The sequence below is a fragment of the Cheilinus undulatus genome, linkage group 7 (assembly GCF_018320785.1).
Source record: "Cheilinus undulatus linkage group 7, ASM1832078v1, whole genome shotgun sequence".
Taxonomy (NCBI): Eukaryota; Metazoa; Chordata; class Actinopteri; order Labriformes; family Labridae; genus Cheilinus; species Cheilinus undulatus.
Window position 1 is genome coordinate 39,908,005 of NC_054871.1, and position 24,938 is coordinate 39,932,942.

General features: G+C 38.7%; 1 protein-coding gene across 2 annotated transcripts in view; it reads left to right on the plus strand.

Annotated features, from left to right (window-relative positions):
- The window catches only part of sned1 (sushi, nidogen and EGF-like domains 1), a 67,220-nt gene that overhangs the window by 11,233 nt on the left and 31,049 nt on the right, over positions 1–24,938 (plus strand). For both annotated transcript variants that reach the window (XM_041790724.1, XM_041790725.1), the window contains exons 2-9: positions 7,847–8,134; positions 11,870–12,010; positions 14,056–14,218; positions 14,305–14,430; positions 14,685–14,798; positions 18,667–18,780; positions 21,834–21,947; positions 24,815–24,862. In XM_041790724.1, the coding sequence (XP_041646658.1) occupies positions 7,847–8,134; positions 11,870–12,010; positions 14,056–14,218; positions 14,305–14,430; positions 14,685–14,798; positions 18,667–18,780; positions 21,834–21,947; positions 24,815–24,862 (1,108 nt within the window). The remainder of the gene's footprint in view (positions 1–7,846; positions 8,135–11,869; positions 12,011–14,055; positions 14,219–14,304; positions 14,431–14,684; positions 14,799–18,666; positions 18,781–21,833; positions 21,948–24,814; positions 24,863–24,938) is intronic.

Below are 24,938 nucleotides of genomic sequence, written 5' to 3' on the forward strand. Positions count from 1 at the left end.
ATATCTGCTGATCAATATTTAACTTTATAACCAAGCCTAGCAACAACAATAGTTGCAGAAGGTCATGATTGTCATTTTCCCTCTATAAATGAATTTTTAAAAGTAGTGCTTGTTTTCTATAGGTGGTAAGTAATTAATTACATGTAAACAAAGTACTGTAATTGAGTAGGCAATATTTTTTCCTTTAGTACATTTAGTACAACCAGAGTAACTGTACTTTTACTTGAGCGCAATACTTGTACTTTTTACACCTACATTAACTACACAGTAGCACATAGAGATCACAATCCAAAACTTCACATTATTGCACCATGAGTGAAATTATCCACTGAGTTAGTTTCCACTGTGATTTTAGATGTTCCCAATGGATGCCTAGTGCATATTCTGCATAAGCATGCGTTGTCCTCCTATGAGGTTGACTCTCTGCTTAGTTCTTGCCAGAGAAGACCTACCTTCCCACAGGTATTCAACAGTTCCTGCAGCTTTGTCATATTGTAAAATATTTATCACTTTTGAAAGTGTAGTTTAATTATATGTAGTGTCGACCAATAAAGACTCTTGGAGTAGGACATTTAACTCGATATGAGTTTAATCAACACTATCATTTTGTATTTTAATTTATTATAGAGGTGTTACTTTACCTGAACAACCTGGTTGGACATCTGATCTCTTGTTGTTCTTGCGAATAAGGAAAGGTCATATTCTCTACTCAGTACTAAATTAAAGGTTAAATTAAATATTTTTTACTTTTACTTGAGTAGATTTATTGGTCAGTCCTGTCACTTTTACTTAGGGAAATTTTACACTGAGAAACTCACTTTTATTTCTGATTACAGTAGTTGTTTGCTTTTTCCACCTCTGTTTTTTTCTATCTCGATATATGAGTAGACACCTGGGGAAACAGTCTCTGCAAAAAATATGCAGTCTCCATGTGCTTACTGTCACATGACACTCCTGAATTCCTATTGTTTCTTGTAATAATGAAGATATGTTGGTTGATAATAATACATCAACCTAATTATGAAAGTCTCCAGAATAAGCCAAACAACATAAGCACTACATAAGATATACTGCATTTTGTGCGTAGAGTTATTTGTCCAAACAGCAACCATTGTTGGTGGTGGGTAAATACCACAGGCGACAAAACTGCTCATGTTTCATTCCTTTTCAGTGCAAGATGAACCATGGCTCATATTAATCCAATGTCATGTGCCTTTATAAGGTACTAAGTATGACAGTGTTCAAAGTTATTGTTGTTTTTTACTCAGGCTAGTCTTTCCTCTTGGGCAACCCCACAATGCAAAGTAACAACTGTTTCCACTCATTCAAATAAAATTTTCTAAACATGAGAGCACAAAAGGAGAAAATAACTGCAGAACATGTTCACATGGGACCCAACTGACATAATTTGTGCAAAGAAATATTTGGAAAAATTTGGAATGAAATGAGTTGAGCCAATTTATGCCAGTACTGATATAATGCTGTTAATATTGTGTATCCTTACTGTGAACAGCACAAAACTTTGTTATTTGACAGCAGAGTTCTGTTGGTGATGTCATGTACCAATAACCTGTGTATGGTGTTCCCGTTATATCACATTTTTATCAGCACTCTCAGCCTCAAACTTAGCTTCAATATGTGAAGATACAATGATTTGAACCTACAACTTCCAGCTTGCGAACTATAGCTTCCATATGGGGTATGACTGAACCACTAGGCTATCAGTGGTAAAGTCCTATATTCTAAATTTAGTTAGACTTCAGTCTTTAATAGGGTGACCATATGTCCCGATTTGTACCTTATCATCCTATTTTGAGGCCCTGTGTAAGATCAAGAATCTATTAAACACTATGTCCCGTTTTTGAACAACCCCTGTCCCTGTACCATGGACTATATATCATCTTTAATCGGGTTAGCTTTTTTACATTTTCAAATAAAGTTTCGGTGGATCTTTGAAGACATAATTTTTCATCTGCTGAGAAATGTTTAGTGGTCTCAGGATACACTGATTAACAATTCCTTTGTACCATGAGTTCATATCGATGGGTTAAAATCAAACCCAATAAAATGAAGGGGTGTACCTGTTTTGGAGGGTTGAACATATGCCTAGTCTATAACTCATTTTAACAAAATGACTCACTAACCTCTCTTTACACCTTCACAGGCTTCCTCTTCATTTACACCAGAGGTTGCACAGAATCCTTCCTCTCTATTTAGACAGGATTTATGACTTTAATCTAAACTCTTTCTAAGTGAAGGTGAGCCAGGGCTAAAGAAGCAGACCAAATGAACAGACTTTAGTCACTTCCTTTGGCCTCGTCAAATAATTTGGACAAGCTTGTAACTGTGAAACCTCAGTTTTTGACAAGGAAAACTAATGTTTTCCTGAGTCGATCCATGGGCACCTTTTCATTCTGGGGTTTGCTTTGGCTCGACTTAAGCCAGATGAAAGTTTATTTTAGTCCATAAATTGCTTGGCTCTTGAGAAAAAACCACCCAAGCAAAATCCTGGATATATCCGGGGAAGAATTCCCCCAAAAAATAACAAGGGAGTTGTAGAGCGGAGTGGCACCAGCAAGAGTGAGAGCAAGAAATATGGAGAGCAAGATGCTTCTTACAAGGTTGACTGATGGCACCTCTCCCCCCATGAGTCTGACCTTGGTCATGTTACAGCATAACACAAGGCAGCTCTGAACCCATTCACTCTCTCACATAAGTGTGATGCATATGCACCCTTAACTGGAAGTTTGTACTGGTTATAGCCTGGTTGGAATCCATGAGGAGAGGAAGAGGAAAAGTATGCAATGAGAAGAAAAGAAAAAAATCCTGAGTTCAGTTTAAATTCCTTTTAGGTCATCACCATGTCAAAATAGTCACTTAAAAAAATCTTAACAAGTAGGAAATACACTTGTTTAAACAGTTCCAGATGCTACAGAGATTGGATTAGGCGATTAAACATATTCCAGTATTAAGCTATAAACTCGATTTAGTGTTCAGCATGATTTCCTACACTAATTTTGCTGTAAGATGGGTGACTTCCAGACCGCTGCCACCACAGGTCTCTCATTAGTGGGTATGTGGGTGTGGGAGATTGGTAATTCATGTCCATCCCTGCATTCGTGCGGCCCTGTGCCCTCTCTCTTGTTTTTCTCCCGGTATCCGATGGCGCTCTGGCTGACCCTCGAGCCCTGCCCCTGCAGTCGCTCCTCTTTCTCCCCACATCAGCCACGTTCTCACCACATCACGCTGATGCAGAGGGGAAGACTGTGGTCGGGCAATTAACTGAGCCCCCGTGCCGTGCCAAACAAAACTTCCTCTGCTGTTTTTGCAGCAAAGTCCCTGAAATTATGGTTTTTATACATGCAGGGAGCACAGCCGAGCCATCTGACGCTGCTTTGTCACTGTCATGTGCCACTCAGCTTTGAAAGCAGAGAAGCAAAGTTCTTGCAAGCGTTCAGGGGAAACAGGATAGGTGTTCTGGAGGGAAGAATCTCCCCTTGTTGATAAATGCTGAAATGATGCATGAATGCATGCCTTTCATTGGGATTCAAGCATGTAGCCCGGGGAAGTTTCCTCTCCACCCAGTTTTAGCTGCTTGTTCCTTCCTACGTATGTTCAGCATTTAGCACAGAGCTTGCCAGTATGAGATTTCTGGTATTTAATGGCTCCCACTGCACATGCTTCAGTAAAAATGTGCAAGGCAATCTATCATTGAATTGACCATTGCCCACATTGCTAACTGCTCTTTTAGATCCACTGTTCATCCACTTACACATTTCTTTGTAACAACTTTTGTCTCAGTAATCAATGACCTTAACCAAGCATTATCTTTTCAGCAATAATCAGTGTCCTTTTGTGCAAAACTGGCCAGGTTTTTAGTAAAACACAAACATCTAGCACACTTTAAACAAAGTCGGCAACATAAAAAAAGAATGACTGAAAAACAACTATAGTTGCTAAAATCTGTAAAAAAAAAAAAAAAAAGAAAAATCTTCCTGAATCTGAAATCAACTAAAATCTAGGACCCTCGTTCTTCAGTGCTGTGTACGTACAGACGTGAGCTTAATGAGTATATTAGTGTAGTTCTTTGCAAATTGTAACATTTATCAAATTTCACTTTTACTTAGGAATTTTACACACAGCTCTGGGAAAGAATGGCGAAACCACAAATAGAAAGCATTTCGAGTATCACAGCTCATATTAATCTCAACATAAATGTGTGATTCAGATTTTCTCGAAAGAAAAGAACAGTTTTTTTATCTTTTTGAAACAGACGTTTTGCCTGGTTGCCCTTTGAATACAGCTGTGACGGACATTTAAAGGGATATTTCAGTATTTTGGAAGCTTGGATGTACAAGTTACTTGGTAATAGTAGTGGCATTAGCCCCCAGTAATTTTAGTGTGTGTTGCCTCTTAAGCATGATGCGTTTGGGGAAGCTAGGCTGTACAGCACGACAGACCGGTGTGGTTGCTCTGTGTTATTTAGTAAGTTTAGGGAAAAATGGCCGATTAAACAATGCTGGCTTAACTGTATGCTATTTCTTAAATTTTTGAAATGTTTTATTTTCCCCCCAGAAAACCTCTGTGTCTGGCTCTATTTAGCAATGATGGTAGATCTTTGGCTATTTTTTCTTACGCCTCAGCGTATCTGAACATCTGTTTGATTCTACAGGCTTTGACAGAGACAACAACAACAAACTAAATTGAAACTAGTTATTTCAGCTTAGTTTTCTACATGAACAACTGATACAAGGTTTTCATAAAGTATAGCATATCTTGCTGACTGTAGCGTGTCAAATTATCACCTATTAGAAGAATAAAGCAACAGCCATTAAATTACTTGCATGACAAATTTCCATTCAGCTTTTCTTGTCTGGGTTGGTTTCTCCAATTTTTCTTCAAAAAGGTTGAAGAAGGTCCGTTAAACACTGGTGTTAGTAAGGCGGGGAACCAGGGGCGGACCGGGGAGAAAAGTGGCCCGGGAGCCAGCCAGCTGGCAGCATACGTTTCATGTAACTTGATGAATAAAAATCTATGCATTTGGTGTTTTGACTATAATTCATAGTTATCAATTACCTGAAGAACCCAACTGAGCAGCCTACAAAAAACTGCATAAACTTATGCAGTGATTTTAGTGCCTAGGCTGTTGGACATTGGAAATACACTGTCTATACCCTGAATGAACCACTAGAGGGCAACACAATTACAACAAGAAGCCATTTTAAGACTTTTTATTTTAAAATAGATAAACAAAGCTAACTACAAGTGCATAGAAACTTAACCCAGAGCATTTATCAGAATGAAAACTAAAGTGAAATGACATTTCAAAACTAAAAACTTGAAAGGTGAAGGTAATTCATTTGATTGTCCTTACTCAAACACCTTTCCTCTGGTTTTTTGGTCCTTACCAATAAACAAGCTTGTAAGTAAGTCAGTTAGTGCCAGCCTGTATCAAACTATCCCTCTATTGATTGTGTGGTATAAAAGTGAGGGATGCAAGGTGCATTGAAACTCAACAACATAATGGTATATAGAGTACTCATCCATGTGTTGCTTATGAAGGCTGGGTTGAAGTAGTTTATGTTGACAATGGGGCAGGGGTAGAAAATAACTAATTACATTTACTCAAATTACTGTAATTGAGTTGCTTTTTTGTGTACTTGTTCTTTTTTGTGTAGTTTTTAAAATCAATACTATTACGTATTTTTTGAGTGTAGTATTGTACAAGTATTGTACTTAATTACATTTTAAAAAGCATTGCATACTGAGTAAAAAAATAAACACTAAAGCCAAAAGGAGGTCCAGGCTTTCAGTCCACTGCATGAAAACAACCAGTCATTAGGCTTTCACAACACATGACAGTCAGTACATGCACATAGCGAGAGAGTAATTCCATATTTCTTCCCTAAACAGCTGCTGCATTCTACTTTAGGTTAGGTCAAACATTATTTCAAATAACCTGGTTGGAGGTCCAGATTTTCTTCTTGATATTGCACATTAAGGACAGGTCATATTTCGCTGTGAAAGCCCCTTGGGTTTCATATTTCAAACAGACAGTAGCATTATCTATAGGCATGTTGACAAATATAGGAAACATTGAATAGTGCTAATTTTGGACTCTGCAAAAGCTAATATTTGGCTAGCTAACACTACCTCATTTGGGTCATTAAAAAGCAAACTAGAGTTAGCCAAATGAGCATTTTCACGTAAAGCGTTTCTAAGTACCGACCATAACTTACTATTATGACGCTGGTTCATTGACTCAGCTCTGGAGATCACTCTGTAATGTGCTCTGCCGTCTCAAACTCTGGGTCAGACTCATCATTCCTAGACTCAGGTGCATGTCTGGAAGTTTCCAGCTGTTGAGGCTTGCTAATGCTGCTGATGCTGGCAAAAGCAACATCAGATCCTTGTCTGCTGGTGATAGCTGAGCCCGACGACCACCAAACAAGTCGGAAATTTTTGTGATAGTTGCTGCACCTTGCTCTGCCATTTTTTTCCCTTTCTCTCTTAACTCTCTCTCACTGGCTCGCTCATGTCACTGCTGTGTGATTGACAAGTGACAGATGCAACAGCCTGAGGAAATGGGCCGGACACACCCACAGGGACCAAAGGTGATTGGCTATCATCATAGGCAGGGATAGGTGAAATTCCTAAACTTCCTTACAAAACACAGGTGTAGCGTATCACAATAGCCCAGCCCAGCCCAGCCCAGCCCCCTCCCCACACAAACAATTCCTTGAGAGGGCCTGTGTCCACAACACTGTGGGCCATAGTACCGTTTTCCTTTTTCCCCCTTTTCTTTTTTTCTCTTCTTGCCTGGCCAACTGGCCCATAAGCCCGTCAGCCCACTGAGGAAATCCCCTGCTTCCCTGTACGTCAATCCGCCTCTGCAGAGAACTCTGGATGCAGTGATGCAGGCTACAGTCATCTGTGATCTGCTATCCTTGATCAGAAATGTCCTGAAAAAGTGTTGATATGTCCCACTTGTGATAAGAGTAGCACTCCATGTTTGTGGCCATGGGCTCACAGTTTATACACCTACACCAACAAGTAAGTCAGGTCTCCTCTTAACCAGTCTCCACTGAAGTTTCTCTCCTCTCTCTTTCTTCTCGACATGTCTCTATCTGTAGAAGTTGTTCCTCTATGTACTCTGTGTCATAGAAATATTCCCTCGTATCCACAGTAAATGGTACATCATTGCCACTCCAGTCAAAATTTGGTGCCATACAGCAGTCCAAAGACTTTCAATTTGCAATGATTAGTTTGAAAACCATTAAAGCTTTGCCACTGATACTGGTTTATATTTATTTAATAACTTAATTATTTAAGAAATATGTTTATTAAAGATGATTCTAAATTACTGTGGATGTTTTCCAGGCTACAATCCACCAGTCCATGGCTGCATTGCTGACTGAGCTTTTCTCACAGAGGGGCTATGTGGACGAGGGGAGGATGGGTTCATTTATTTGGTTACTTTGCTGTTGGCAGACGTCTGTGGATTTAAAACCTGTGAACACTCTTCCTGGTGTGATGACTTTGCAGGTGCGTGAGCAGCAGAAACCCGGTTTTCTCAGCTGCTGTCATTTCATGGAATAAATGTAGCGTCTGTTTGCTACATGGGAAATGCAAACATCCGTTATGGGAGCGTCCACTGCCCCATGCTGCTGTTTGCCCTGTGAGGTTAGGGCTACTTCTGTTTGTCCACCATTCGCCTCTTCTCCTCAGCACTTCCCCTCTAACCCCTCCTCTTCCTACAAACAAGACACAGAGGCTTCATCTGACACGTTGAGCCAAATATTTCACTGTTTGATTTATTCTGTTTTTCCACATATATCCTCCTCAGGTTAATAACAACGGCCTGGTGTCTTTCCTGAGGGAGGTTTCTCAGTTCACACCTGTGGCTTTTCCGATCGCCGGAGACAGAAGGGTCGTAGCACCCTTTTGGGCTGATGTGGACAACCGGCGAGCGGGAAAGGTCTTCTACAGAGAGAGCCTGGATCACTCCATCCTGAGGAGGGCTTCAGGTGACGTCAGAACGTACTTCTCAGAGTTCCCAAACTTCAATGCAACATGGGTCCTCATCTCCACATGGCACCAAGTTACATTCTTTGGAGGAAACTCTAATACACCGGTACAAACTCACTCCACTTAACTGCTCTCCATTGCTATTATTACTGCCTCAATACTAAGGAGGAAGAGGTTTTGGTCAGTGAGCATGTAGGTCCACTAGACTTTGCTCATAGTAGGAACAGGCAGAAAAAATTAACAAAATCACTCTGTTAGGTTAGGCTACTTTTATTTACCTGCCCCAGTCGCTGGTGAGTTGAGTGAATTCACCAGACACTGCTCAAAAGTACCTGCACTTGGCTGGTGGCGGGGTTGTTAATTTCCCACCCTGCTTTATACTATGGAGAAGTTGGCAGTCTTGGTTGCCACCTACAAGTTTCAGTCAGCTTTTTTTCTTTTTTTACGAAAGAAAGTTGTTGTTCAGTAGCTGATGAGGTGACAAGCCCATGTTATACTATTAAGTGTGAGAAAGAAACCCCACGGAGGAGTGAATAGCAGTTAATGCTGTCAGATGCTCTGCTGTCTCTGTAGACTACAATAGATGGTAGAACCAAACAGACTTCTCCAGATCCTAATATAAAATATTGAGCTACCTTGATCTAAATATGGCTGCCTTTTAATTAGTGATACAGCACTAAAACACTGACTCACAGCTGGCAGTGATCCTTGTAATATTGTTAAGTAACATGAACTAGCTAATGTAAGCTAATTAGCACTCACCTATGCTCTAATGATGAAGTCTTTTTTGCCCTTTACTTCCCAAACGAAAGCTTTATTCATCCAAATATGTCCAAATAAGATGAATATGTCCATAATTTCAGCCTTTAGTCGACTAAGGGAAAAACATGGCTGACAGATATTATACGACACATGACCTATAGCAACAGGGGAAGGCAGCTGGTCTGCTGTGGAATGGCCAAAAAGGGATGATGGGGGAGGGGGTGTCACAGTGGCTTTTATTACCTGCGGACCCCCTGCAGAGTCTCCTCAGGTCTCCTATCAGAGAGGAGAGTAATGTGCTGCAAAGCATACTGGGAAGATGAGTCTCTCAGTTTTTATGACTCTTGTTTGAACAGTTTCCTCCAAAACTACAAAAACAGACCTCTGCAAGTCTGCTAGGCCTGAGTCTTGTTGTCCACATGGTTGATTCCTAACACACACTCTTGAGTATTATTTCTTATTTTCAGCCTCATTAAGTTGCTCTGAAAAAACACTTGATTTAGAGACAATCAGTGGACACCTACTTGTTCTCATGTGATTTCTGTGATCATAGTAACTATTTAGAACCATATAACCTTCAAAATAACCTCAAATACTTGTTTTTGTATTAATTTATAATGATAACTACTAACAAGATCACTTATTCCAGGCCCTACTGTCCATTTATGAGCATATATCAGACAGTGTGCAGCATTCACTTACCGAGGTGAAGAGAAAAAAGTTTGCTGGTGGGGGCTTGAGAAGCAAGAGACATTGCCTTTTCTCTTTTCTGCTCTATAGCTGTCTGTAACAAACACCAACTTTAATGTGTACAGTACATGTTAATTTGATGATAAAGGGACTTAATACAACATATTTGCCGACCACTGATTTAAGTAGGCTGGGGGCGGGGGGGTTTGATTCTGTGATGGAGGGCAGAGAAAAAACACTCAGCACCACTTCAATGCAAACATCCTGCATCTTTTTTGAGTTGAAAATGTGTTGTTTTTTTAATTTGATTGTAACTATTGTGAAGCAATTGGAAAATATCATACTGCGCCACTAAGTGTGCCTCTTTTGGGAAATACCTTGCTCTGCCTGCTCCTCTCACTCTCTAGCTGCATGCTCTCTTGACACCTTCCAGCCAACCACAAATTTTTACACTTTCGTCCTCTTGCTTATGTAAGTGGAAGGATTCTCCACTACTGTAGATTTACCGGTATTTAAACATCACTAAAATTAAGTTCTGGTCAAACTTTAGTGATTTAAATAGTGCCCCTGTGCTTCACAAGGGTCTCGTGTGACAAAAACTTTGAGTTTAAATTGATATTTCTGTTTTCTGTCAAGAGAGGGAAAGTAAAAGCCTGGTGCTGCAGCATCACATTGTGCTCAGTGGTAGCTGCCACTGTCCTAAGCTTTTTTGTTCTCCTGGCTTCCTCATTGGACATATGATTGAAAGCAATGATGCATATTACATCATACACAGCCTGTAGAAAACTGAGTAAAGTGAAGCCACATTACCTCAAGAGTGCATGAAAACCAATGTGTTGGAGTTGGAACAGTTTGGTAAAGTAATGATTAATGGTTTCAATATATGGTTAGTGGACAATTCATAGTGACTGGTGCCCTGTGCATAATATTTACCGGCCTTATTTACACATCATTCAACATCATTTATTTTTAAGTCATACAGAGGTAAAATTGTTTCCGGATCTCTGGAAAGTTTGTGTAATTAAAACTGCAGCTCATGCAGACAGTAGCCTAATCTTTAGTCTATTAACACCATGCTGTTACCATCCTCATCATTAGATGCTAAATGCAGAAAGGCCAATTTGCGTGGAAAGTTTTTTTTTGTTTGTTTTTCCCCAAATGACTGCATAATGGCTCAGCATCTCTCCGGGCTGGTGCATATGAGCACTGATAGGCCAACAACAAAGTAAGGGGAGCATTAAAGCTATACCTGACTTAAATCTGCATTCTCTTTAATGGCCAGCAGGGAGCAAATCCACCAGTTGCAAAAAGTAATTTAATGTAAAATTAATCCATGAGACCTAATTTCTTTTGTGTCAGTAAGCATTCCATAAAGATTTTAGAATCTCATTGCTTCCTTTTAGACTAATACAAAACAGCATACAACTTTTGCAGGTTATTATGGTGTAATAAAGAAGGCATGTTATGGTTTGTACATCACCAAAACAAGGATTAAAGCTCATGTGAGACATTTGGTGTTTTCACTGATTTTTGCACTTAAAAAAATGTACCTTTTATCTCTTTGCTGGCTTTGTTTGGTACATGCTTAGGTAGTGTTCTTAGCAAATGATTCATCATTTTTGCTTTTAACGATCAGATATATCACTCATCAAGAAGATTAGCCTTGAAAACTGAAAAAAAGATTTTTGCAGTAGGCTGAAAGTTGCCCTGTTGCAGCAGTTGAGGTATTAATGAGTACTGTTTAGAATAAAATACAGATTTTCTTTCCTAGTTTGAAGTTCGTTTGTGTCACAAAGAAATGCCACAATGGTTGAAATCTGTTTCATTACCAATAAAATCTTTCAGATGAGCTAAAGGAGACTTGATGTTGGACGATTTATGCATAAAGCCTGTTGTCAAAAGTAAAGACAACAGGAAAGGGAAACAGCAATTGCAACGTACATAATATAAAACTTGTGGATTCAAAACAGTTGGCCAAAAACATCACAGTGGCTATGTCCATTTCTGATGTTCATCAAACATGACTGGTAATGCTGATTGGTGGATACTACTCTATATCTTATCCAGTTGGGAAAGCTTAATAGAAACCACTGGCCTTGATGATTTTAAAGTTCTAGAAAATTACTTTGTATTTGCTGGTTAGAATTTGGCTTTGATAAGCTGTAAAAAGCACCAGCTATTGGGTTTCATTTAATGATAATTGCATGATAATTGGTAATCTCGTTATCAGCCTCAACGGCAGCCTCAGATGAGACTATAAAGTCTGCATCCTGACTGAGATTGAGGAATCTGCACCACTAATACCAGGAGTCTTTGAGGTGCATGCATTATTACTAAATTTCTCTGAAATCAGAAAATGTTTTAACCAAGTCTGTTCCTCTTTATGCAGGTAAATACTTTCCAAGTGGTGCTCATTACAGATGGAGAGCTTTCCTTCACTATTTTCCAGTACAATAATATCACTTGGACTACAGGCATGCATGCCAGCAGTGGAGGAAACCTGATTGGGCTGGGAGGAATTGCTGCACAGGTAAGATCATTTATGGCTTATTGCAAATATCATACTGAAGATTTTTTTTTATGATATTGAGATATGATTATTATACAACTTTGTGTTTGAATTTCAAATGATTTAATCTTGGTCTTGTCGCCTTTTATAGGCAGCCATAACATGGAACAAATTCTGCAAGTCATTTTGCATTGTTCCAGGTCTGATTCCTAAAAACCAGAGTGGTTCAATATGACTGATGTCTTCTCAACTTCTTTCTGATCTTTGATAAAAAAAAAAACTCAAGGAGACTAAAACAAGACTAAACTGTTCACGCTGGACTGTTAGACCTTCAACATCCATGATATTTCTCTAATGTGCATATAATCTGCCAAAACACAAGCAGATATTAGTAGGGAGCATTCAAGGTCTGTCAGTTTCTTCAGTATATCTTTAAAGTAATTAAAATATTGTTAGTCCATAAACACAAGTTTTTTAAGTTTACAGCACCTATAAAATATTCACCCCCTTGAATGTTTTACCCTTTTTACTGATTTTATAAATCAATCTTGGCTTTTTTGTTAATTGGATAAAAATAGTTAACTTAAAATAAGTGACTGTATAAATATTCACCCCCTTCAAATCAATATTTAGTAGATGCACCTTTGGCTGCATCTGAGGTCTGAGGTCTGGGCTTTGACTCTGCCACTCCAGAACATTCACATAATTGTTTTTAAACCATTTCTGTGTAGCTTTTGCTGTATGCATTGGCCCATTGACTACCTGGAAAATTAATCTTTCCCCAGATTGTTCTCTTGCAGGCTGAATAAGATTGTCCTTTGGGATTTTGCTATAATTTGACACATTCATTTTTCCCTCTACCTTTATAAGCCTTCCAGGGCCAGCTGCCCAGAAGCTCCCCAACAGCATGATGCTGCCACCATCATGCTTCATAGGGCGGATGGTGTATTTAAAGTGATTTGCAGTGTTTGGTGTCCACCAATCATAGTGTCTTGTTTGATGGTCAGAATGCACCATTTTTGTCTCATCAGACCAAGGAACTTTCTTCCACTTGACCATGGAGTCCCCAACATGCCTTTTGGTAAACTCTGGTCCAGATTTAATATGAGTATTCTTTAACAGTGGCTTTCTCCCATAAAGCTTTGACTGATGAAGAACCTGGGCAACAGTTTTTGTATGCAGCATCTCTCCCATCTCAGCTGCTGAAGCTTGTGACTCCTTCAGAGTAGTCATAGATGTCTTGGTGGCCTTTCTCACTAGTCTCCTTCTTGCACGGTCACTCGGTTTGTGTGGAGGGCCTGATCCAGGCAGAATTACACATGTGCTATATTCCTTCCATTTCTTAATGATGGTGTAACTGAAGTCTGCAGGATGTTCAGTGCCTTGGAATTTTTTTGTATCCATCCCCTGACTTGTACTTTTCAATAACTTTTTCTGTGAGTTGCTTGGAGTGTTCTTTTGTCTTCATGGTGTAATGGTAGCCAGGAATACTGATTAACCAGTGAGTGGATCTTTCTGATACAGGTGTCTTTATGCTACACATTAGACAATTTGCTGGAGTTAGGTCAGTCACTTTAAAGGGGGTGAATATTGATATAATCACTTATTTTACATCACATAGTTTTGTTTGATTGATATCAGTTTGTAAAAATGTATGCTAACTGTTAATGAAGTGTCCTTGTTGTTTACATCCTATGCATGTTTCAAATGTAACACTTAAATTACAGAAACTTACTACTGGCTTATTTTTCCTATAAAGACAAACTGTTTCCAGATATAAGTAATTGATGTCTTGACCTACTGATAATCTGTATCTGTATTAGCCCTGAAAAATTAATTAATTTCAACCTGGAGACAAGACCCAAGGACAAAATGAACTCAAGATATTGCACAGTCATTGTTTAATCTTAAACAATATCTTGTTTTCACAGTCATTTGAAGCCAAGATCATAATCATAATTGATACTCCTTCCTCCCTCCTTTAAAGATGCTAGTTACACACTTTAACTCTTACTAATTTATTCAGCTTTTTTTTCATGTTCTCCTCCGTGTTACTCTCTTCCCAGGCAGGTTTCAATGCCGGTGATGGAAAGCGTTATTTCAACATCCCCGGCTCTCGCACAGCAGATGTGGTGAACGTGGAGGGGACCACCAACGTGGGCTACCCTGGCAGATGGGTCTTCCGTATAGATGATGCCAATGTTGAAGTGGGTGGCTGCAATGACTCAGGTAAATCCTGCTTCAAAAGACTAAATCCTTTCCTCCTGGCTCTCCTAATACGAGGATTCTGGTTACACGTTGACCTCTTTCCTCAGCATCCGTTTGCCCACACCTGAGACCTTGTCTGAACGGGGGCCAGTGCATCGATGACTGCATTACAGGTAACCCCTCCTTCACCTGCTCCTGCTTGGCTGGATTCACCGGTCGACGATGCCAGATAGGTGAGTTATGGTTGACATGGCTTCCTGCTCTGTCAGTGACACACAGTGCACTCTTTGAATGAAAGAAAACATGCCTACCTGAGATCCAGGAAAAACAGTGTCAGTACTGAATTTCACATGACCCACCCAAAGGACACCCTTGATACTTTCTTGTTTAACCTCAGACATTTCCAGGCTAATTAACATGGACCAGATGTTTCCCTCTAATTAAAAGTCTCATACTACTTCTCTTGTTTTTCCTCTTGTCTCTGTAGATGTTGATGAGTGTGCCTCTAGTCCATGCCAGAATGAAGGGACCTGTGAAGACCAGATTAACGGTTTCATCTGTCACTGCCCTCCTGGATACACTGGGAGTCAGTGTGAAACAGGTAAAAATGACTTGTTCATTTGCAGTTTCATGTGTGGTCATTTCTTTCTGGGTTGTTCTTCATAAATTAGTTTGGTGTTTTGATCGCTAAAATCCAAGCATTATCAGTGGTTATTACGGTGTTTCAAGAGAAAAATCAAAGTCATCACAGCTAAGCCCTGTGATGGCCCACAGCTGCACTTTTTGGAAGCTCCATAGTTGCCGTTGGATCAAAGATGACATAGAAACAACAGAAAATAAGTTAAACAGAAATTCTTCTGCTTTTCTTAAGTCATTAATTTTCAATGCACAAAATATTCTGGCTCATATCCTTAAAAAGGTGATATTTTTACAAATCTTTTGGTGTTACTCATAAAAAAAATCAATGTTGAATCCATTATACATGCAGCTGTTATTTCTCTAATTTACCATCACCTTGCAAACAGATGTTGGGTAGATTTGTTTACAACACAGAGATCATGATTAAAACAAAAAAGGGGCTTTCTGTGTGAGTGATAAACCTAAAAAAATTGCTTTTTGAACAAAGAAATGTGCTACATACATGTCAGAATGTGTCAAAAACCGGAAATACTAAAGTTGACATACCCTCCTTGTCTTTATTTAGAAATGTTGTTTTTTTTTATTTAGATTTTAAAGGTCTTTTTTTATGTTGTTGGAATGCACTGGATTATTGCTGCTTATGTCTGTGTATTAATGACCAACATCCAACTCTAAACATTGTCATACTCTTAATGAAATTAGGCCTACAGCTGAGGCCTCAGACTTCAGAACAGATATTTTCTGTGACAATTTCTGTAAAATACTAATGAAGTGGGAGAAATAGGACTGTCAAAGGATTGTCTTCGAAGAATTTTGATTCATCACTTGAGTGGGATAGGCAATCAGAATTAATTGCGTATTTAAAATGCTAGAATTTTGCATTTCAAAATCAATTTCGAAGTCCACATTGTTAATGTGAAGCAAGTCTTACCCGTTTTGTGCTTAAAGAATCAAATTAAGTCAAAGCGTTTAGTGCTGAGCTGATACAACAGTGTGGTGTGAAATCTTGACAGAAGGAGACAGCATCAAAGTGATTATTGTGTTAATAAACTGTTTAACACTTGTACGATAAATATATAGGTTTCCTCAGGAGTTCTTTAAGTTGCTTTTTTTGTAAGTATCCCAGTTAAGGTTTAAAATTAAGATGAGGCTCTCTTAGGAAACTCTTCTTTGTTAAGCCAAGTTCAGACCAAAGATTTGCATCGACACAAGTTGAAACTCTGTATGTGGTCATTCTGCAACATTCTAAACTTCTGCTAATTCACACTGCTGCGACCAAAGCAGTGTTAATTTCATAGACTAAAACTATGACTAAAAATATTTGTTGACAACCTTTTATTCTATGACAAAACTAGACTAAGACTAACCAAAATAGATCTTTGATGGCTAAAGCTAGACTAAAATGTAGCTTAGTTTTTGTCGGACATTCAAAATCCAAGATATTTCTCCACTGTGGGTAATTCTGTCAAAATACAATACACCTGTAGCTATTCTGCCTCTCAGCTGTAGAAAGCAGGGACCCCAGGTTTGGCAGAGTGCATAGAACACACTACCATGACTTGGTACCAGATTTTGGCAAGAGAATAAATGCTTGGACAAAAATGTCAGGTCTTTTTATGGAATAAAACTAGACTGAAATGTTTCTGAGTTTTCACTGACTAAAATTAGACTACAACTACAAAGGGCAGAAATGACTAAAATGTGACTAAAACTAAAATACGTTAAATCAAAATATTAAGACTAAAATTTAAAAAATGGCTGTCAAAATTAACACTGGATCAAAGGAGATGATGCATTATTTCCATGGATGATGGAAGTTACTGCACAATAAGTCTCTCTCTACAAGAGGGACAGTATTGCACATTTACCATTTTTTTACTGCATCTTTGTTATCCTGATAGTCACTTGACGATAATCATGATCATCATGAAAATCACGTTTCATCAGCATCTTAGTGTGATAGCGAAATTTCACAGCACATAAAAACATAAAAATGCTCTGCTAGCTTAGTCTTGTTGTAATGAAGATATCTGCTAGGAAGAATTGCTTTTCTACAGACAAATCTAGATCCTACAGCCATGAATTTTTCATGTTTTTTAAAAGTAACAACATTACCTTAACAAGGACAGAAAGAATTTGCCATGGATGTTTTATATCACAAGTTTTAGATTACTAAAGGCTTGTCTACTTTGCTTTCTGTGAGGATTTTTTTTATGTTATTGTCTTTATTTTGTGTCAATGTGAGAACAGATGCTAATGTTGACTTGTGTCCAGCTGCTGCCCTGCTTTGTAAGCTTAAATACAGTTTGCCAAAAAAGGAAATATAGTACATCTTTAATGCAGATGTAGAAAGAGTAAACAACTGTTGTACTCAAGTAAAAGTACAGTTATTCTGGTCAAAATTTACTGAAGTAAAAGTAAAAGTACTGGTATATAAATCTACACCAGTACAAGTAAAAAGTATTTACTTTAAGGTTTACTTTAAGTTGAGTACTGAATAGCTACTGAGGAGTTGTCCTGTACAATATCATCTTCTTTATTGGTAAGAACATCAAGATTTGGTCTCAAACCACGTTGCCCAGGTAAAGACACACCTTTACAATAAAGTCAAAATACACAGCAAAATTGGCAGTGTTAATCTAATTTATAGAGGGTTAAATCTAACACTTTAGAGCTGTCTATATTGGTCCATACTTTGTATAGTAAAACTACCCTAAGTGTTAAATATTGGCATAACTGCAGTAACTTTGAAAATCAGTGAAAAGGTGGGTCGCCTCTGGCAAGAACAAAGCAGAGAGTCAACCTTATAGCAAGACAATGCAAACTGATGAAGAATATGCACTATGCATCTTTTAGAGAGATTGCAACTGTAACTTAGTTAAAATTTCACTCATTTGCAAGTGTGTCTAACAACAAAAACAACAACAGTCAAGAGGGGACATGAGCAAAGGAATAGGAGCAGGTATCACTGTACAACGGGCAGCATGGTGGCGCAACTAAACACATATAAAACACATCTAAACACTGCCCAAGGGCATGATTGAGAACTCCACTCATACACACCCAGTACTGATTTCAAAATGTACCCAAAAATGGCTCAATTAAAGTTATTTGAGCAAGTGTAATCAGCTACTTTCCACCCCTGGTTTAATGTAATAAAACATGCATTTATTCTGTATTAATGTTTACATTCCTATTAATGATATGGATAATTCAGCAGGTAAGAGCTACATACATAAAATTTCCAAAAATAGCTGAAAAAATGACCCCTGAATACTTTTATGTAAACAAGGATGTTTCCTACTCGTCACTGTAGTTGATATTGACAAATATTTGCTGTTTTACTTGTTATTTAATGTCTTTTTTCATATATCTTACATCATGGTGTATGTATGGCTGCTCATTGTCTGTCAGAAACTTTCACTGTGCTGCTGCCTACCTTAAACACTCTTGGAAAAGAGATTTTTATCTCAATGAGTTTACTCCTAGTTAAACAAAACTAAGATAGATGAATAAAACACCTTATATTTCTTTTCCTACATCTTGCTCCAAACCAATGTCTGACCTGGAAAAACCTCTGATTAATCAGAATAATGTTGTGCCTCATCATCAGTTTCCAAACAAAAAGGTATTTTAGACTTTCTTGGTTTAGCCTCTCTGTTCCTCTTCCCACAGTTCGGCCTGTGGAGATGTTTCAAACCTCTTCTAATACCTTTCACAGCCAGCAGCACATACTTGTAGAGTGAGGGGAGCAGTGTGGCGGATATATTAATCAGCTGAGTAAATATTCCATGAGCGCGTGTCTCTGTCCCTCTGTGTCTGTGTTGCAGACATTGACGAGTGCAGAGACAGGCCGTGCCTCAACAACGCCTTGTGTGTACAAGGAAGTGGCAGCTTCACTTGTGTATGTGAACCGGGTTACACTGGTGTCCTCTGTGAGACAGGTGAGCTGAATTTTTTCACACTTTAGGGAAAAGTGGGCATCTCCCTCAAGAGGAAATATTTCTGCTGCTTTCTACATCAAACTGTGTCATTTTGGCAGATGTCTTTGTCCACAGTTTCCCAGTCTACCAAGACAAATGGGTCGAAATCAGTGTTGTGGATGAATTCATTTTTAGGTCATGCATAAGGCTGGGCATATATTATATTGATATGTCAATGTTAATTTTTAAAAAAAGCATATTTCACAGTACGACCCACTGACAGTAATATGATGAGCTCAAGATAAACAGTTTAAAATGTTTTGTCTAAATGAGGAGTTATTTCATTTATTTTAGAAGTACTTATAGTTTTAGATAAAATGAATAACATTGAAAGCAGTTTGATACTAATAAAAAAATGACCAAACAAAAACAAAAAGTCCTGGACACCCCATATTGGGTAATTTATCATTTTTGGAAGTTTAGACTTTGCTCTCCCTATTTTGGTTAAAAATGTGATGGAAGAATTTGAAGTTTCTGTATTTCTGTATTCTGAATATTTTTTGTTGAAATAATAAGTTTGTCAAAACGTGGTATTTGAGATTATAGAAAATTTTGACATTCTCATTCAATGGAAATGTCCCCAATGTTTTTGAATGTAGACAGGTAGTTTTCAAACTTTTTTGCTTGCAAGATCAAGCCAAAATATCAAGGCACACCATCTTCACTTTCACGCAAAATAGCCTCCTGAACATGTGTTACAGTATCATTAGTTGATGTGGAGTTTATGTTATAATTGTAAGTTGTAAAAATTCCCAAGGCACACCTCAGACACACCATTTGGGAGCCACTGATGTGGACACAACATTTATGTGCAATTTAGAAAAGTCAAAATATTGTATAACCCCAACTAAAACTGGATTTTTGATGTGCACATAACTTTGTTATTCCAAATGAAATCCCACTAAACTTAATTTTTTTTTACTAGAGCAACTACATAAAGCGATTAGGGATCAGTTTACTGTGTGTGTATATGCCTCCATCAGACCAGTCTGGACTAGGTGTTCTGCAGAGGCTCCATCGCCCAAGCTCAGGGCTTTGACCTGGAGGTCAAACAGTATAAATACTTAGCATGGCAGAGACAGCGTTGTTGTCTGCCTTCAGACTTCACCATAAGTTGGACCAGTGGTTCTCAACTGGTCCAGCCTTTGGACCAATCACAGTCTTGTTAATGACAAACTGCAACCCAAAAGTTTTTAACAACTCATAATTATTTAATTAGAAATGTGGCAGATCTTGAATGGAACAAAATGTATGATTAAGAAAAGAGACAAACACATTTTCTAACCCCCTCAACTTATCAAATTTTGCCAGATCCTGAGGGATAACTTGGAAAAGCAGCTTTGTTATCCTAAGACAAAGAGATAAATAAGTTGAAATATTGAGAAAAAATGTAATTTACTTATTATCTCAGTAAAACAGATTGAAATGAAATAAATGGATGTACGGTCATGTGCATAAGTTTTAGGTATTTAAGGCAGTAAGGATTCATCATGGGCCCAATGTACCACAGCCCAGGGGCTGAAGGGAGGGGGTGCAGTCAGAGTCAAGTACGACATGTCGACACACATGTGCTTGACAGCCAAGGTCAAGCTCGACTGCATTTCTTTTTGACCATTTCACCCCTTGTTGTATGCCCAGAGACTGCCAGCAGGACATCCACTGCATGACCAGGGGCTCGTGGCAACCCTACTACCTGCCCAGATGGTACCTTACGGCATGCTTACTCGCCACATCCACCCCTATATCCGCCGTAGCAGTGTGGACTTTGCTATTTTTCCAAAAGATTATTTTCCCATGCCCTGGTAATATGCAAGGATATCTAGAGCACAACTGGGGTTATGTCAGTTCTCCTTCCCGCCCAGTGGTGCCCTCAGGCAGCTTACTCGCCACATCTTCACCTTACTTTAGCCTCAGTTTTTGGCCCAAACATGCCTAAAGGTTCTGCCTAGTACTGTATGTCCATGGAGGGCTTCAGTACTTCACAGACTTTTGCCATCACAAATGTGTGACCCTCTGAAAAAAGCTCAGTGACCCACTTTTGGGTCCCAACCAACCAGCTGAGAATCCCTGACCTACAGGGATAGCAGGCATCACATTTGTCATCTGTTTTTGTTAACTAAAAGGGGATATATCACCACCTAGTGTACAGACATTGGGCATGCTCGCGTCAGTAAATCAATTCTACCTCGATGCTTTTGACTGGAAAAATGACAGTAGTCCAGTTAAATATGCTAACCCTATTCAAACCATAGCTCAACTGTACATGAAAACAATACTGTTGGTGTTGAGGTTTCTGTTCCTGTTTTTTTGATAATTAATGATTAAAAAATGCCCCATTTCTGGGGGCCTAGGATCACATCAAAGTTTATATTTCTGGAATTGTAGCTACCTTTTGTTTTTCCTTTACAGAAAAAAATATTGGTTATATATGGAGTGTGCCATTCAGTAAAAAAAAATCCAACAGATGAGTCCCAGTAGTATACTGGTTATATCTACAGCCCTGGTGTAAATTTGGCCTGTGGCTCTTTTCCCACGTGTCATTCCCCTCTCTCTCTCCCCAGTTTCCAACTCACTGAATTCACTTCCCAATTCACTGTCCTACCAAATAAAGGAATAAAGGCCCAAAATAAATCTTGAGATGTAATTTTTTCCAACTTTGCTATGTAGCAAAGGGCAAATTCATCGAAATCAGGCCTCTTTCCTAAAAAGTCCTCCACTAATCTTGTTTGTCTAGTGATTGAATGTTGAAGGAACTTGAACCCAGCAGTGAATTGAATTTTCAGGCCCTGCACAGTCCATGAATCCTTGTATCTACATGAGACGGGATTACTCTTTAATACGAGACACCTGCTCAATGAAACTCTATGCTCAGAGAGGGGAAGTTCAGTGCTCTTAATCCAGACAACAGCTTCGTACCTCTCCAAGCTTCAAGACTGAAAAATCATCATGTGAAACTGAATAAACAGCTGATAAACTTCTCTTGTCTGATGAACTGTCTTTTGTGAATTCTCCAGACATAAATGAATGCGAGTCACAGCCCTGTCTGAACGGAGGAGAGTGCATCGATCAGGTGGCCAACTTCACCTGTGTTTGTCCGGCTGCCTTCACTGGAATGCTCTGTGAGACAGGTGACTGTAATTCAATATGAATTCTGCCAAAAAGGCATGTTTGGAAAAATGATTCTTGATAGAAAATGCTGACATACTTTAGCCTGTTAGTCCTACTTTTGCCTTGGCTTCCTGTATTGTAGAATTCTTCCAACTGGGACAAGCACAAAGGGAATCCAATCATACCTCTCTGAGATCAAAACCAGTATTTATGGCTCTGAACTTTGTTCCAGTGAGCTGGTTCTTTTGCTTCTCTATTGTTCTCAAAATTTCAGGAATATTGCAACTGCATAAATTTACAGCATGTAAGTATTTGAAAGGGTCACAAATCTTGGAAACTGTTGAAGCAGAAACTGAAGTGAAGGGTTGAATTTAGCTGATATAGATGACAAAGTACTGAATGCTTAATATTTAGCTCAGTCAGTAGAGGAGGTTCCCCATATGTAGAGGGGTACAGCTCTTAATGAATTGACTACCAGTTCAAGTCTCCTTTTATGCATGCCTGCACACTCTCTCCTCCCCATATGTCATGTTTTTTCCCAGCTGTGCTATCAAATAAGGCAAGAAGAACCAAAAAGTAATTTGTAAGGAACTAAGAATCCAGTTATGTGCATAAAAACAAAGTCCATGGGTGCTCCTGGCCTAGCAGTTGAGTTGTGCCCCATGTGCTGAGGCTGTTGTCCTCCAGGCATTCAAACAAGGTCAGCCTCAGGCTCCTTTCCTGCATGCTATACTTTGCTCTTTCATCCCTGTTTTCTGACTCTATCCACTGTGCTCCTTTATGATAAATCCATAAAAAGCCAGACATGAAATCTTGCAAAAAAAAAGATGGGGATGAAGAAAAAATGTGATATCTGTAGCTCTCTGCACCCTTGCAAAACAAGTCAATCAGTCTGAAGAAACTTTTTTTTTAATTTTCATGCTGTAATGCTTTCATGTCACAGCATTTTAAGCAATAAGGTCAGAGTTAATTCAGAAGGACTAGTTCTGAGGGTTTTATTACAAAACACTACCAAGACTTTTTATTGAAAATAAAAGTATCTTTAAGGTGTAGTTCGTTTGTAATCACATGATCCTGAATGTCTGTTTGGTTAGCGGTCAGGAAGTGGGGGACAGCCATTAGGAATGAATGGGAGTCGAAGGAAAGTTAGTACTTTACACCTCTAAATGGACCTCTACTCTAATATTATCATCAGAGATTTTTTGCATACATTGAGTACGATACCTTTTTCCCCAAAATGTAACTGATTTACCTAACAAGGATGCGATCAGTATCACAGTTTACTCAGTGCTGCAGACCACCTAGCATTGTCTAGCCAGATAAAGGAAGACGAGTCTAGAGGAGTTTAGTGCTGGGCTAAGAGGCTAGCTGAGCCCCTTTAACATAAAAATAAATCCTCATTTGTCATAAACATGCTTTTTATTGAAGAAGTGATGTACTATCAACTGGATAAACCTTGTGGGGTAAGAGACCAAGTGATGATAAACGGTTTTACAAGAAAACCTGTGCCACGAAAACTGCTCTTAAATGTGAGCCACTGTAGCTAACCCTGTTTGAGTGCCAGTATCCTTTCCTTCATCCTTTGTTGTTATTTAATCTACATTTAAAAAGACTGGCGGCTCTATAACTAAAGAAACACAGGCAAGATCAAGGCTTAATGTGCTAAGCCATGGCAAAATGTAGCCTACTGAACCAAACTGGTTCACTTTGTGAAATGGACTATACACAAGCAGGGTGTGAAACAGCTACAGTCCCCCAACAGCATGATGCTGCCACCAATGTGCTTCACAGTGGGAATGGTGTGTTTGTGGTAATGTGCAGTGTGATGTAAAACATAGCATCTTGTCTGATGGCCAAACAACTCCATTTTGGTCTCATTACACCAAAGAACTTTCTTCCACTTGACCATGGAGTCCCCCACATGCCTTTGGCAAACTCTAGTTGAGATTTAATCTGAGTTTTCTTCAACAGTGGTTTTCTCTTTGCCACTCTCCCATGAAGGTATGACTGGGAAGAACCCAGAAAATAGTTGTTTTATGCATAGGTGTCTTTGTGTCCTTTTCACTAGTCTCCTACTTGCACGGTCACGCAGTTTGTGAGGACAGCCTGATCTAGGCAGATTTACACATGTGCCTTATTCCTTCTATTTCATGTTGATGGATTTAACTGAACTCTGGGGGATGTTCATCACCTTGGGAATTATTTTTGTATCCATCCCCTGACTAATACTTTTCCATAACATTTTCTCTGAGTTCCTTGAGCATTCGTTTGTCTTCATGATGTAATGGTAGCCAAGACGGTCACTTGAGACACACGTCTTTCACCTGAGACACATTTACTGCACTCACCACTAAACCAATTGCTTTGGCCTCTGTTGAATTAGGTCAGTCACTTTAAAGGGGGAGAATATTTATGCAGTCATTTATTTTACCTTACATATTTATTGTTTAATTTGACATTACTTTATAGAAATCTGTTTTCACTTTGACATTAACAAGGTTGTTTCGTAAATCTTATTGTCAAAAAAGCCAAATTATATTGATATTTATATCATTTTTGCCAGGGATTTGCGACATCTTACTAAAATGAATGCAGGTGAATAAAACTATAATGCAAAAAGCGTTCAGATGATGTATGTAAATTGACTAAAGCAACAGAGATATTTGTTTAAAATGTTCAAACTGAAATTACAATGATGTGCCTAAATCTATTCTCCTCTATTAAGATTTTAAGATTAAACTACAACACCTGCAATCCATAAACTAAATCAAAATACATCCTTATCTGGTTTAAAATCAGTCCCCAGATGTCTGTAAGGAAGCTGCTATTGTCATGTTATTTGAATGAAGTGAACCTTTTAAACCCTGTTCTTGTTTTGCTCTTACAGAGTTGGTTGCGCTTCAGGTCAATTCAACTGAAGCAGAAAACCAAACAGGTAAAAGCAGGCACGGCTACCGCAACAGCTTTGCCAGATTTTTTTCTTCACCTACAGTTTGAGTCTTACACCAAAG